At 42.5% G+C, this 14,857-nt stretch overlaps 1 protein-coding gene across 4 annotated transcripts in view; it reads right to left on the reverse strand.

The window, feature by feature from the left end:
- The window catches only part of TRIM44 (tripartite motif containing 44), a 113,978-nt gene that overhangs the window by 36,397 nt on the left and 62,724 nt on the right, over nucleotides 1–14,857 (reverse strand). For 2 of the 4 annotated variants that reach the window (XM_070383547.1, XM_070383546.1), the window contains one exon: nucleotides 11,142–11,226. The exons of the other annotated variants lie outside the window; for them this stretch is intronic. In XM_070383547.1, the coding sequence (XP_070239648.1) occupies nucleotides 11,142–11,226 (85 nt within the window). The remainder of the gene's footprint in view (nucleotides 1–11,141; nucleotides 11,227–14,857) is intronic. 4 annotated transcript variants of the gene reach the window in all.

Below are 14,857 nucleotides of genomic sequence, written 5' to 3' on the forward strand. Positions count from 1 at the left end.
CTTTGATTACACACCAGTTTGCTTCTCTAGGGGTGCATAGCAGAATATTGTTCAATTTTTGCTTACCTTTTTCAATTCAGCCTTCTGTCCTGTCCCTACCTGGGGGAAGAAAAGCCCTACAAGCCACATGACTCCTCACCCCCCACCCTCACCCGCCTTCTACAGTAACTGACGAGACAGGCAGGACCACCTAACTCAAGGGTAGCTAATTAATAGACATGAACTGGCTAGATTTTCTCTCAAGACTGTGGTGAAGCAATGTTGAATTCTGCATCAGAAAGCTGCTATATAGCAGGGACCAGAGTGCTGCCAGGACAAGCTGAGATTATAGGGAAAGAGGAGAGACAAAGCAGACAGAAAGTCTGCTCTGTGGGGTGGAGGGTGAAGCAGGAAGGAAGAAGAAAGAGAGAAAGAAAGAGCAGAGACTGCGAGAGCAACTTTTGGTCTTAACCGTTTTCCATGCTTACGCCCACCAGGTACTACAGAAACACTTCCTTTGATTGGGTCCTGTGAGAAATGTACCATATCTTTTCCATATCCCACTGTGTTATCTGAACTAGTTGGGGTAGATTTCTGTTCCTTACAATCAAAGAGTCTCTGGTTAATACAAGGAGAAACAGGAGCCATAGTTATAACAGAGAACAATTTTAAAAATTGGAAACAGTTAAAAAGAAATTAAATCTCTTTCTTTTAGATGGCAGAGAAAGAGAAGAAGAGAATGAACTATTGAAACTTCAAAACTCTAAATCATGGCTCCTCAAAATATGCCACGTTTATTTCCATATGCCTATGCTCTTTCTAAAACCAGAAGGATAAATGTTGGCAAAGCTCTCTTCTTATGAAATAGAGCACAGTGCTGACAAAGGACTTAAATAGTGATATAGTACATACTTTCCCCTCGTGCGCCACAGTTCAAAATTCCTTGTCACTACCAGCACGTGAACGCACAATTACGATGCCCGTTCTCTAGTCTCTGTCAATCAACCTACTATTGAATAGCTCAGTTCAGGCCACTGGTTCAAATGGGTCAACACCTGGGAAATCTTCCCTGATTCCCCAGGAAGAATTAGCCACCTTTTATTCCGCTTCCCACAGCACTTAGCACATCTCGCTATGTGGGTTCTTGTACCAGCGTATTATAATTCTTCGCCCATGAGCTTCATTTCTCAGTCGAACTACACGTGCTTTAAGAGTAGTGCCCGTGGCTCATTCTCTAACCCTGTTGCGCCTCACAAGTGTCTGACATACACACTGATGGAGTAATTCAAGGCTCATTAGCTTTGCCTCCTGGGAGACTTCCTAGAAACAATAATTAAGATTTTAAAAATTTTGTAAAGAATCAAGTGGGGTTACAACTATGCACGCAAATTGCGTTTAACCATTTCAACTTAATTGGCCTGTAATTTTAGTTTTTAAAAAGGTACCAAAATCATGTCAGAATTTAAACACCTGCTTGTTAAAAAGTTGTATTTCAAAACACTGGCTGTAGTGGAAGATAGGAAGGAGGTTAAAAACCTCAAACAATTAAGTACAACTCTCATCTTTGGGAACTTAGACTGCACCATTAATTTAATACTGACATTTCAAAGTAGTCATTTAACTAAAATGACCATATGAAAAGAGCACTGAATCCAGCATTTTGGGTGAAGTGGCTAAAAATATCAGGATATAAGAGGGAACCCAGTTTCCTGGAAACAAAGTTTATAGGGCAGGCAGACACTGGTTGATGGCAAGTCAGCTTTGATGCAATTCTTACGATGCACAGTAAGCCAGCACCCTCTTTCACAGCTGCATTTTCCTATGTGCAAAGCTGAGGGAGGGGACAAGAAGCCGCTACCAAGTGTGAGGTGATGCTGAAAGGGTTCTGCTGAAGACCACGCTGTCACGTGTTCACGGTATTCTCCACTTTCAAACAAGGAGAGCAGAGGCTTCAGGAGCTAAACTGTGATCAAGGTATTACTTTTGTTAGTGGAGACCCAATTAATATAGTGGGTCTATATTATATTTTCAAACAAGGAGAGCAGAGGCTTCAGGAGCTAAACTGTGATCAAGGTATTACTTTTGTTAGTGGAGACCCAATTAATATAGTGGGTCTATATTATATTTTCAAACAAGGAAAGCAGAGACTTCAGGAACTAAACTATAATCAAGGTATTAGTTTTGTTAGTGGAGACCCAATTAATACAGTGCCGAGATTTCTAAAGCTACAGTAGGTGCCTCCTGCCACCTCTCCCACTAAATTAGTGAAAGTGAAAGTGAAAGTCGCTCAGTCATGTCCAACTCTTTGCAACCCCATGGACTATACAGTCCATGGAATTCTCTAGGCCAGAATACTGGAGTGGGTAGCCTATCCCTTCTCCAGGGGATCTTCCCAATTCAGGGATCGAACCCAGGTCTCCCACTTTACAGGCAGATTCTTTACCAACTGAGCTACCAGGGAAGACACCCCCATCCCCCGCCCCCAAATTATTAAAGACATCTGAATTCCAGGGAAGGAGTGACTTAATTTAGTTAATTAGTCATTGATGTGGAAGTTGGAACAAAGACCTATCTGCATCCAGAAGAGACAATTTCCTCCTAGTCTGTTTATTTCAATGGAGAGCAAAGAGCAAGAAAGGTCCATCCTGCCTGAACCCAGTGATTCAAGAAAGCAAAAGAGAAGAGAGAAAGACATGGCCATGCTGTCTTCTCAGGGCAGTGATTGTTAACACATTAACCCTGTGCAACTGAGAGGAGAGGTCAAATAACTGCCAGACTCTCACCAATCAGACAAGTTACTCCTCTTCCCAAGGGAGAGAGTGAGTACAGGATAAGAGAGGCTGAAGCATGCCCTTGAGAAGGAGAAAAGTGGCAGAAATGCCTGATTCTGTGGCTGTGTGGTATGTGACAGGCTGGGGCAGGGGGGATAAGGATCCTCTCAAACAGACTCCCAGGCTGACCCTGTGAAGGTGCTATCATAACATGAAATATGCTGAAGGACAGAAAGAAGCCAGGATACCAAAAGATGCTGGAGCAACACTGTCCATAAGGCTACATTAGTCCCATGGCCTCAAGGTGCTATGTGTTTCCAAGGACCCCGCTTTGGAGATGAAAAAGAAATTCTATTTCCTTTTTGGATTCAAAATGAAGCCAAGAAGAAAGAGGGCTCTAAGCAAAATCAAAGAGGAAAGGCACACAACCCAGTGGGCTGAGACAGATGCAAACTGGAGTCACTATAACACCTTCTCTCTAAGCCAACCTTCCTTCCCATGAGCACCACTCCCAGTGGTCTGTGATCTCCTAAGACAGACACTTCAGAGTCTTAGAGCCAGAAAGGGACAGAGCTAGAGGGAACCTCAGGGGCCACATCAAACTCAGGCCTTTCATTTTATAAATGTTGAACTCAAAGCCCAGAATGGTTCAATGACCTGCCTGAGTTTACATAACTGGGTAGCGGCAGAGCAAATCTTGGAAGCCAGTGCTCCCGACTGAGCTCCATCTTCCTCCTTTATTCTCAAATGCGGCCACTCACTAAGTTCTCGCGAGTCCCCATCCCATGTTTCCCCCACCTATTCGTTTCTCTGCATGGCCACTCTTCTAATCCAAGCCTAGAACTTCAAGCTCTTTCATCTGAATCACCGCAAAAACGTTCTCATCTTGCAAGCCTTCCGGACTCTTCTCTCCCTCTGTCGCTTGACTCAAAAGTGAGCCCCTGCTTTCCTGGGGTGAGCTGCACCATTTTGCCACCGCTTTTTCCCCTTTGCCAGCCAGCCTGTCCTACACGGGGTTTGCTCTTTAGCCTTGGTCTTGGAATGAAGGAGAAGTGGGCAGAGAGCTAAAGTTGATCCACAGGGGACATGCAATATGTCAGAGAAGTAAAGGCTTGTTGTTGCCACTGAGACTTCAGGGGCCTTTTCCATATCCCTTGCACTCAGAACAGTGCCTAGCTCAGATTTGGCACTCAAAAGATTTTTTTTTTTAACTGAATGATCTCACTGATCCTCTCATTAATCTTAACTTTAGATACTATTATCATCTCTATTTGGCAGATGAGAAAACCAAGGCCTAAGGAATGAAATAGTGGGGCTAAGGTTATATAGCTAGTAGTGATGAGGTTGGAATTCTGACCAGAACCTCTGACCCCAAAGCCTGTATTCTTTACCCAGTGCATCACATTGATTCTTTGAGCTCTTAAAGTGATAGAGTATAAAACATGCACTCAGTTTTTAATGAATGTTTTATCTTAAAGCTGTCTGATTATTTCATATATTACATCATTCCTCCGTATCCACAGGGGAATTGATTCCAGGATCTCCCTCAGATACCAAAGTCCACGATGTGCAAGTCCCTTATTTATATATAATAGTGGAGTACACACATATATCCTCCTCTGCCATTTCCGCTTAGTTGCAGGCAGAGTCCGTCCTAAAGATGTCTTTACTGACTGATGCTGGTTGATTCAGGACAAGAGTTCACTCTTTACTTCCAGTTCTCATGGAGTCAGAAGGCTGACTTGAGTACTCCTCACCTTGATTCAAGAGCTCCACAGGCAAAGACTGAATTTTAAACAACTTTCAGGTCTGATGGAGATGTAACTTGTAAAGAAGTAGATCACTTCTCCTTTTTCCCAGATGTTAGCCCTGTCACTCAAAGGCAGGTAGGAAGGGAAACGCCTTCTAGAAAGATTGTTTTAAGAGAAGAAAGAGGAAACAGCCAGGCTTCAGCTGGAAAAGCAAGAGTCAGCACAAAAACCCCCTATTTAGGGAACTATCTCACAATGATACATGTGAGTTCACACCCTGCTTTTCCAGACAGCAGCCTGTGCTACTGCTGGCTCAGACAGGCCACCGTTCTCCAACTTCATCATCACAAGGCACACAAGTCTGCAGCTAAAAGGGCAGCCACGGACGTGAAGGCGCCTCTGCAGCCCACCACTCGCCAAGGACAGGCAAAGAGCACCACCGTCTCTCCACGGTCCTGACAGCACAGTTCACTCCATGCAAAGCTCTCACTGCTGCATCCCTACCCTTCTCAGAAGGCTCACACAGAGCACACGGGGCACGTGTGCAGCTTTAAATGAAAAGAGCCAAGAAACTAGCCTTGAATACTTAGATTAGAAGCCTTGGGGCTAGTGCACTGGGACGACCCAGAGGGATGGTATGGGGAGGGAGGAGGGAGGAGGGTTCAGGATGGGGAACACATGTATACCTGTGGCGGATTCATTTTGATATTTGGCAAAACTAATACAATTATGTAAAGTTTAAAAATAAAATAAAATTAAAAAAAAAAAGAAGCCTTCTTTAGCGCAGATGCACCCAGCTGAACTTTTATTTTTTTAAATATTTATTTACTAAATCATCTATTTATCTATCTATCTATCTTGCTGTAAGCCTACACTGAGGATTTGCAAAGGCAGAAGAAAGAGCTGGTTAAGAATATAGACTCCACAGCCAGATGGCTTTGGTTCAAACCCTGGCTCTGAATCATTCACTGGCTATCTGACCTCGGGCAAACTATGTACTCTTTCTGTGCTTAACTGTCCTCATCTGGAAAATGGGGCCAGGAGCAGCCTCTACCCCTATGGGGCTATCAAAAGGATTAAATGAAATCATGACACGTAACACTCTTAGAACAGCGCCTGGCCCGTGGTAAGGCCTTATATCACTGTTTGCTATTATGGCCATGATCATTATCATCTAAGGAATAGCCAAGGGTTCACGAGTCCAAGTCAGTCATTTTCCAAGCCTGGAACATGGCTAAGTATTGCTCGTGTATACAGTTAGCGATTAGTATAACAGACCTGCTATGGCTCCTCCTGAGATGAAGAAAAACCAAGTACAGCTGCCACCGTTCACAAACTCAAAGGCTGTTGGAGGATAACAAAAGCAGATTTGCAAATCACGGCTGAAGGTAAATGACCTGCACGAGGTGACAGACAGTATAAGCCAGTGCATCTAAGGTTTTCCTATTCCAAACCAGAGTTCTCTCCACAACTTCGGAAACAGGTTTTGCATAGCTATTTATTCAGATTAATTGTGTGCCTATCACTTTCCAGACACTGAGAGAACAGTGGTGAAAAAGACAAAGCTTTTGCCCTCATGACATTTACTTCCAGTGGGGGGAAAAATAAGTTACATATATATAATCCATTTTAACATAGTGACAAGGATAGCAGAAAGCCAAAGCAGGGAAGGAAGGTCCGAAGAGACGACATTTCATCAGAGGCTTAGAGAACGAGAGGGAATGAGCCGTGTGAAGATCTGAGGAGGAACACCCAGGCAGAAGGGAACCCAAGCACGAAGGCCCTGAAGTGAAGGACCGTCCCCTCCGTCTGAAGGACAGTGAGAGAGCTGTGTGGCTGCAGTGAGCACGGGGGGGAACAGCAGGCGTGAGGATGGTAGAACCCCCTCCTGTGTGACTTTATAGGTCCTCTTCCTCCAGGGGATTCTGAAGCAAACTCCAGACATGATATATTTCATCTTGGGGCATTCTAAATAATTAGATGACCTCCTTTGTATCCTAAGAGAACATTTCAGTATCTATGTGCAGAATGGATTGGGCGGGAGCGGGTGGGGGTGGTTACAGTGAGGGGAAAGATGAGTAAGAGTAGCCATAAGGGAATGCCAGTAGAAGCCTGCAGAGAAATTATGTGGCCTGGACCAGTATGGAGAGTGGGTGGCGGAGAGAAGTTCTTGGATGTGATGTATAGATGAGGGTAAATCTGACAAAATTTACTGATTACTTGGATGTGGAATGTGAAGAAAAGAGAGATATTGAGTATTACTCTTAGGTTACTGGCTTGAGACATGATGATGCCATTTACTGAGAAGGAGAAGTCAAGGGTAGAACACGCTGCAGAGGGAGGAGAAAAGCAAGAGCGATGTTTTGAACAAAAGCAGCTGTGAGGGCAAAGGCACGGGACAGAGAACAAGAAGACCTCACTGCAAGTTCTGACTCCAGGCGCCTCTAGTTCTAGCTGGGCGACCCTGAGCAGATCACTTACTGTCACTGAACTTTCTCATCTGTGTAACATGGGGGTAAGCAAAACTACATCTCAGGTTTGTTTGAATAAGGAAATAAGATGTCTATGTTGTTGTTTAGTCACCAAGTCGAGTCCAACTCTTTTGTGACCCTGTGGACTGTAGCCCACAAGGCTCCTTGTCTATGGAGTTTTCTGGGGCAAGAGTACTGGAGTGGGTTGCCATTTCCTTCTGCAGGGGATCTTCCCAAGCCAGGAAGCAAACCCACGTCTCCTGTTCAGCAGGCAGATTCTTTATTGCTGAGCCACCTGTGTATATCATGTAAATTGTAAAGGTGCTGAATCAAAGGTAACCTACCTGTTTCTTTTGTTACTTCTGATAAATGTCTGTTTAAATAATTCAGATATGAACCTCAGGTTATGTCTTAAATAGTATTATGAAAAGGCTTATCCTTATGTCATTTTGCTTGTTTCATGCTTATACTTCGAAGGGCATGGAGCTTCATTGACATTTCTTATTTGCATTTATTATATACTATTATTCACATATGTTGTCTCAATCATTATACAGACAGAATGGGTGCTCTATGGCCCCTAAACGACTGATGACAAAATGAAGGACAGAGAAGTTCTATCAAAGACCTGACATCCTAGTCTCACGGCCTTCCTCTCTTTAAGTCAGGATACTGCAATCCTGGTATATATTCCACTTGGCATTAGGGCCGGGTCATACTGGGGCAATTTCTGACACACAGAATACTGAGCACCTCCATGATCACTGGTTAAAAAAAAAAACAAAAAAACACCAAACAGGACAACTCCTTAGACCTAGCATGTAACAGCTTGAAAGATACTTCTATACATATAAATTTTCTTGGTTCCCTCAACTTGTGATTAAGCCTGGCACTATCATATGACAAAGGGATACACTCACTTTATACACTGACCTAAAACTGGAACAATGGCACTTTTCCGTATTGCACTGTATTTAGTAATGTTCCGTGTCACTGTCTGTTTCAGTCATTCGCTCAACCAGTATCTGAGAGTCTGCTCTGTACTACATAATATGCTGGGTGCTTGGGATATGTAGGAATTACAACTTTTTTATTGCTAAGAGTGAAATGAATTATGTTATTAAGACCAGAAGAACAAAAAACTGATTTATGATAGATAAGCTATTTTTGAAAGGAATCACGGACATCCAAGTCTCATTTTCATGTCAATTAAAAAATTCCCAGTGGCCCGCTTCAGACTTTCTTTTTCCAGGAAGGTGTATCTGTTTCCATTATTTGAACCTCTGATAGCTACCCTCCCATTTGTATTGGACATAAATTAATAATAGTAGAGAAATGGTTCAGAAGACCTAGTTTTTTAAAAATACAACAAGATTTCAACCTAAGAGATGTGGATTCCTACTACAACTGTCTTTCGTCTCTTGTACTCTTTCGAGATGGCGATTCATCAGCAACAGTTCTTAATATCTAGTGGACGATGAGCCACATTCCTCCAGCTGAGGAACACTGGTGCTAAAGGGTATTTATGTGATAGGGGATAAAAGATCCTTATGGTCAAGAAGTTTGGGAATGCTGGGTGAAACAAAGTCAGTCAGTCTTACTATTTATAGGAGTGCTCAAAGCCTTTACTATGCCATGGTACTTGGGGAACTTCAAGAGCTGGGTAAATAAGTGGCATTTGCCAGACTTACTGGACCCTAGAACCCTAGTTTAAAAGACTAAGTCAACAACTCAGACAATCAATGTTCAGTCTAATATACTTGGAAGCCCAGGATTGGGGGATTTCCATTTATAACTGCACGTGACAAGCATCTTTTTAGTAAGGTGCTGATTCTTTAAGACTGGGGAGAGTTGAACAGAGAACAGATGTATGGCTCTGAAATGGGGAGGAGAGACCAACTGCTATAAGGTAAGCACCAAGCAAAAAGGGACTGTTTTGGCTTTTGATTTCCATGACAGTTTCAACATCTAGCACTGCCTGGCACATAACAGACATTGGATATAATTTATTTTAATAAATGGTAAGTGGAATGAAACCTACAGAAAAAAAAAAGGTTATATAAATTTCAGAATGAGTGACTATGTTGTTTTTCTGTCTTCAATGATTTCCATTTCTATATCTAGACTCCTAGACAGTGCTTAATTTATTTTCTTAGAACAAAAGACTGAGAATTATTCCAACTGCCTTTTGCATCATGACCCTGCAATAATCTAATAAGAAAGGTTACACTGCTTTTTGTAGGTGAACGCACATTAATGAGATCTCCTTGAAGTAATCCTGCTTCCATTATGCAGACAAAATTACATTTTCCAGCAAAATTATTGTGTCAGTCGAGCTCCCAAATTTTGATATTGTTTCATTTGCAAAGGCAACATCAACTTACTAGTTTGTCAAACCTCTGACAAACTGAAGGGAAGCTCATTGTTTTAAGTAGTGATTATCAATCTAAGTCTCTCTTGTATTCTATCTTTTACACATTTGCCTACTAGCCAGAAGGACTGGGCAAGTTTTAGTTCTTGTAATAGGATTTAAGAGAAGAATTAACGGCTTTCTTTAAGATGTGTTTTTAGATTACATACCATTTACATTCTTCAGTCTTTACTTGAGATTTCAGACTATAAGCTCTTTGAGGGCTATGTGGACCATGAATGCTTTGCTGAAAACTATATTTGCACACCAAAGAACAACGCCTGGAACAATGCGCTGTAGGTACTGCATGAACGTCATGTTTCTCCTTTCAGAGACTCACTGTTTTAAAGTAAAATCTTTCTCTCTCCCTTCCCCACATTTTCTCCCTCTCCCCTCCCCCCTGCCAACTCTTTACTTATCTCTCTCTCATGTCATGTATGTGCATTATACACACGAACTCTGGGATACAGGGAGGTCTCGCTATATGCGCTACGGCGTTTTTCCCGTGAAAAATACATAAAGCATGGAAGTTTGGTGAAAATCTATCTTTAGAGGAGTTTTGGACAGTTACTTTGCATTGGGCAATGTCAGCTCCTCATCCAAGCCTTAACCTGCCCTGAGCCACAGAACAAGTCTGGAAGAAATCCTGACTCACACTTAGGTCATCTGATCAGAGCTGATCTGTGACACAGGGCTAATCTGTGAACCATGAGTCTGACAGATCTCAAACCCACGACAGGACATTCTTCAGCACTGCTTATCTAGTAATTTTTATTTTGTAGCTTATCTTTATTCTACTAGAAAAAAAAATATTGTCCTTTTTATTGTAAACTGTTTGTATCTACTTAAGCCTGATTTTACTCTAGATTGGGACCATGACATCCCCACAGAGTACTATAGGTTTTACTTTAAAAACACAAATCAATAGGATAATAGGATTCAGTACATTGCTTTACTAGCTCTGTGACCTTGGGTAAAGCACTGAACATGTGTAAGTCTGATACGAGAATAAGAACAGCACCATTGTCCCAGGCTGCTGTAAGGATTACATGAGACAGATGATCCATGTGGAATGCTTAGCTCACGTTCATTATTGCGGTCTCTGGGGAGTTGACAGATGAATAGCCAGGATGATCAATGACCTTAACAAGTCCATCACCTCTGTAAAAATAAGCTACTCTCCTGGATTCCATCCACGGAAGTAGACGCTCACAGTGGGTACACCTTGTGGGTCTTGTTTTATCTCCAGGCATGAATTCCTCCTGCAGAGTTTAGATAACATTTCTGGATTGCTGCTGGTTGGGTGATGTCATTTAGGGTAGTCATTTATCTGGCCCCCTGCATTTCTTTCTTACAGCCTATATCACTTCCTTTTTCCTTATTTGGTACTTAAAGAGTCTTGATTGGCTGGGGACTCGACCCTTCATTTTCATTTATCAAAAATTCCTAACCAGAAGGGATGAGTGCTGAGTTCCAGGGGCATGCTGGGCTGGGACGTCTGTGCCTGGCCTTTTTATCTGTGCAGCTTGCTGGTAATTGCTAAGTTTTCCCTCCTGAAACAATTATCCCCCCATTTCTCTCCCCACCTCCACCCCACCCCCCAGTTAATTATCAGTTCTGGAATTAAACTGCTTGCCTCTCCTGCCGTTGTCATGGCAACAGTTGGCCTGCACCTGCCACCGGGTGAACAGTGGCTCTTTCAGAAGAGGCGATGGCAGTTGCTGGCTCCACAAAAGCCAGGGAGTAAACTAATGTTTACCTGTCTGGGGAGAGAAGTTTCTGTCCATTCCACCTTAGGCAGTTTCCTGGCAAGTTCCACCTCGACTTCGGCCTCATACAAACTGCTGTTGGCATTCAATAAAGAAAATGAAAACAACATTTTCTGATAAAAATGCCAAATCCCTGTTGGCTTGTCACCATTCCATCCATTAACTTTACTTATTGCCAGCCAAGATGTTGGAAGATACGGATCTTCCATCTCCTGAGAATGAGAGTATGTAGTGTGCAGGTTAAAAGCACAGAATTTTAAGCCTGACAGATTTGGGTTCTAATCCTTTCTAACTGTGTGACCACTGCCTAAGAACTTCTTGTAATATCAATTTCTTCATCTGTAAAAAGGGGATGGGAATAACTAAACTTAACAGAGGTTTTTTTTTTTAAAGCTTTGAAATAATATATGTAGGTCTGACTCCTATTTTAGGTACAACACATAAGCAGGTATCACTATGACAGCTGCTTAGGTGCTAATCCTGAATAGGCCTGAAAGTCAGGGCAAAGTTGGCAGCTAGGTCGGTTTTAACCGGTCCTTGTCTGAGTGGCAGTATCTGCGAAGTAGGATAATACGGTACACTGCCCCACAGCATCTGAACCGATGCATCTAGCAGCCACGGACAGCTGAGAAATGCTTCTTTGCCTACCTTCTCTGTAATTCTGTCAGCTCCTCCCTCTCTGCACTGTTTTTCTCACGCTCAGTCTCACTTTCCTTTAAATAGAATTGATAGAACCAGGGGGGGAAGGAGGCATGTACTCGCCAAGGAAACAAAACACTTTCCTGTTTTACAACCACATTACAACCTACAGGGAACAATTGGTAGTGGTACTAAGAAGTGCGGGAATGAGGCATTTATGTAAGGAAGTCTTTTTCTTTCCTAATACCCCTGCTTCTGGCTAAAGAAGTCTTTTTATTTTTATTTTTTTTTAATGAACCTACCACCACTCACAGTTAGGTCCCAGGCCCAAATAGGACAGGCACAAGAGTACTGTTCCTTGGCAAAGACGTCACCATTTAGGGTGTCCCAGTCTTGGCTCAGCCTTTGGCCACCTTCTTCATGTTCGGAAGCTCCCTCCTTGTAGTTCTAGTTTTAAAGAAACCTGCACGCAGTGACTCCAAAACTTCATACCATCTTGAAAAGAAAAAGCCCCAAACAAAAAACACACCAGCTTCTGCTCCCAGCATCTGGTACAGACACCTGCTGTGGGTTTCTGGGTAAAGAGGTGAATGCAGTTCAGCCATGCAGAGCTTACAGAAAAAGGAAGGCTCCTTGGAAGTTATTGGGGAAAGAGAATTATTCACCTCTTGCCTGCCTCTCACTGAGAGGTAGTAAGAAGATGCTAGAGACCAGCAGGTTTCTCCTAAAATGAAAAAGACACCACCAACGACATCTGGCTGCGGCTGCCAGGGGTGAGGAGGGGGCAGAACCAAGGACATCAAATTTACTTATTCTTAAAATACAGACTGGAGTTTTGTGACTCCGTAACACCTATCACTGGCTTAGTGCCAGTCCAAAATGTTTATGAAGATTAAACAAGGAAGAAGAGAATTAGGCTCCAACCAGACTATTCAGCACTGGATCTAACTCAGGGATACCTGTGACATCAATTTAGGTCTTTGACTAGCTTCTAAGAAACATCTAGAGCCTTAAATCTGTTCGGAAAATGCTGGTGCTTTAGTATTCCTTATCTCCATTAATTTAGAAGGAACCAGGTATCTAGTCTCCAAATTTGGCTTTAAGTTAGAGGAAGGTGGGAGCTGTCAAAACAGGTATAAATAAGATAAAAACAAACAATTTCCTTTTACAACTATATCTCAGTTGCTTTTCTATATAAAGAAGAAACCCAAAAGGAGAATACTTTTAATGCTTCATAAACTACATGTCCTTTCAGTATAGCTTAAGATGTGCAATTTGATGGAAAAACTGAGGCACAAAAAAAGCAAACAATTTACACATAACAACTCATGAGCTATGACTAGAGGAAGAGACCCCTACGATTCAAAAGTCCATCCATTTCTTCTATGAATAGGGAGGGCATTGCTGTACTCAAGAGGCAAAGCCAACAGGAAGTGGTATAAATCATCTGGTGCCTCAAATGGCACACAAGACCCTGAACAAGGGAGACTCAGCCACCCGTTAGTCCCACCTCCTGCCTCAGGCCAGTCATGCAGTTACTCACCCTTTACCACACAGCACAAGAGTTTACATCCCTCTGAGCCTTCAGAAAGGCTGATCTCTGTGCTTGCATGGTCTTCCCACCCTGTCTGTCTAGAAAAGCTAATCCCTACACCCATCCTTCAAAGCCAGCACAAACGCTATTTTTTCTGATTCTCTATTTTGAGTTAGTTGTACCTGATTCTACATCCAACATCTTTATTGTAGAGAATCATTGTACTGTAGTGGTCAAGAGCCCGCAGTCTTAAATCAGAGTACTTGAATTTGAATACTGGCTCTACCACTTTTCAGCTGAGTGACCTTGTTAGTGTACATACAACCTTTCTGCAACTCGGTTTTCTCATTCAGATGAGAAGTGAAGATAATGTATTAACCACTTATTAGGACTGTTGTGAGAAATTAAAAAAAAATGTTTAAAGTACTTTCTGATACATTGGAAAAAGACCCTGATGCTGGGAAAGATCGCAGGCAAAAGGAGAGGGGCAGCAGAGGATGAGACGGTTGGATGGCGTCACTGATGTTACTGTTGCTCAGCTGCTAAGTCGTGTCTGACTCTCTGCAACCCCTTGGATGCAGCGCTGCAGTCAGAGTCCTCTGTCCCCCACTACGTCCCAGAGTTGGCTCAAATTCACGTTCATTTAGTTAGTGATGCCATTCAACCATCTCATCCTCCGTCGTCCCCTTTCTCCTCCAGTCCTCAGTCTTTCCCAGCATCAACAATGTGGTTGGCATTCAATAAATGCTTTTTTATAATATAATTAATATAATATAATATTATAATTACTATATTGCCCTTACATGTGAAATTAAAATTGTTTACTTAGTTCTCTCTTTTGAACCAGACTTTGAGATCTTCAAATACAGAGCCAAAGTCTGTCTTCATCTTCATATTTCTGAGGCCTAGCATGGGGCCTGGCAACAGAGTAGACAATTGAAAATGTTTCTGAACAAACGAATGAAAAAACTCCTCTGCAATTTTACTTGCTAAAGAGATAAGGGAACAGAGCTCCTAAAAGTGACTGTTATTCTGATGAGCTCTGAGGTCAAGCATATAAACAAGGTAAGCCTGCCAAGCATCATAAGTACGCACTGGATGGGAAACCAAAGTTGATTTAGCACAAAACCACACTATGAAAAGTGACATCCAGGTCTCTTCCTCCTGGGCCTTTTTTTCTTAGCATTATGAAGCCAAAAAAAGGCAGGCTGCTCCTAGCTAGCATTCCCACTGTAAAGTAGGTAGAATAAGCTAGAGTCACCTTGGCTGAATTTTCCAGCTGTGAATGGATTCTCTGGTTATTGGCGAATACGCACAAAATAAAATAGAGCTGTGGCTCTCACAGGCAAATATATGAAAATCAATTACTTTAGGAAGAAGGCCTGCTTTTATTAAAGATAGACAGTACAATGCCTTGCATGGCTTCATCCTTCATCCGGGTGAGGAGAGGATGAACAAGTCACATCAGCAGAGGAAAACTAAGTCAGCTCAGGCTCCATAAGAGGGAAATGTGACAGCAAAGACACTCTCTGT

This window comes from Bos mutus, chromosome 15 (assembly GCF_027580195.1).
Source record: "Bos mutus isolate GX-2022 chromosome 15, NWIPB_WYAK_1.1, whole genome shotgun sequence".
Classification (NCBI taxonomy): Eukaryota; Metazoa; Chordata; class Mammalia; order Artiodactyla; family Bovidae; genus Bos; species Bos mutus.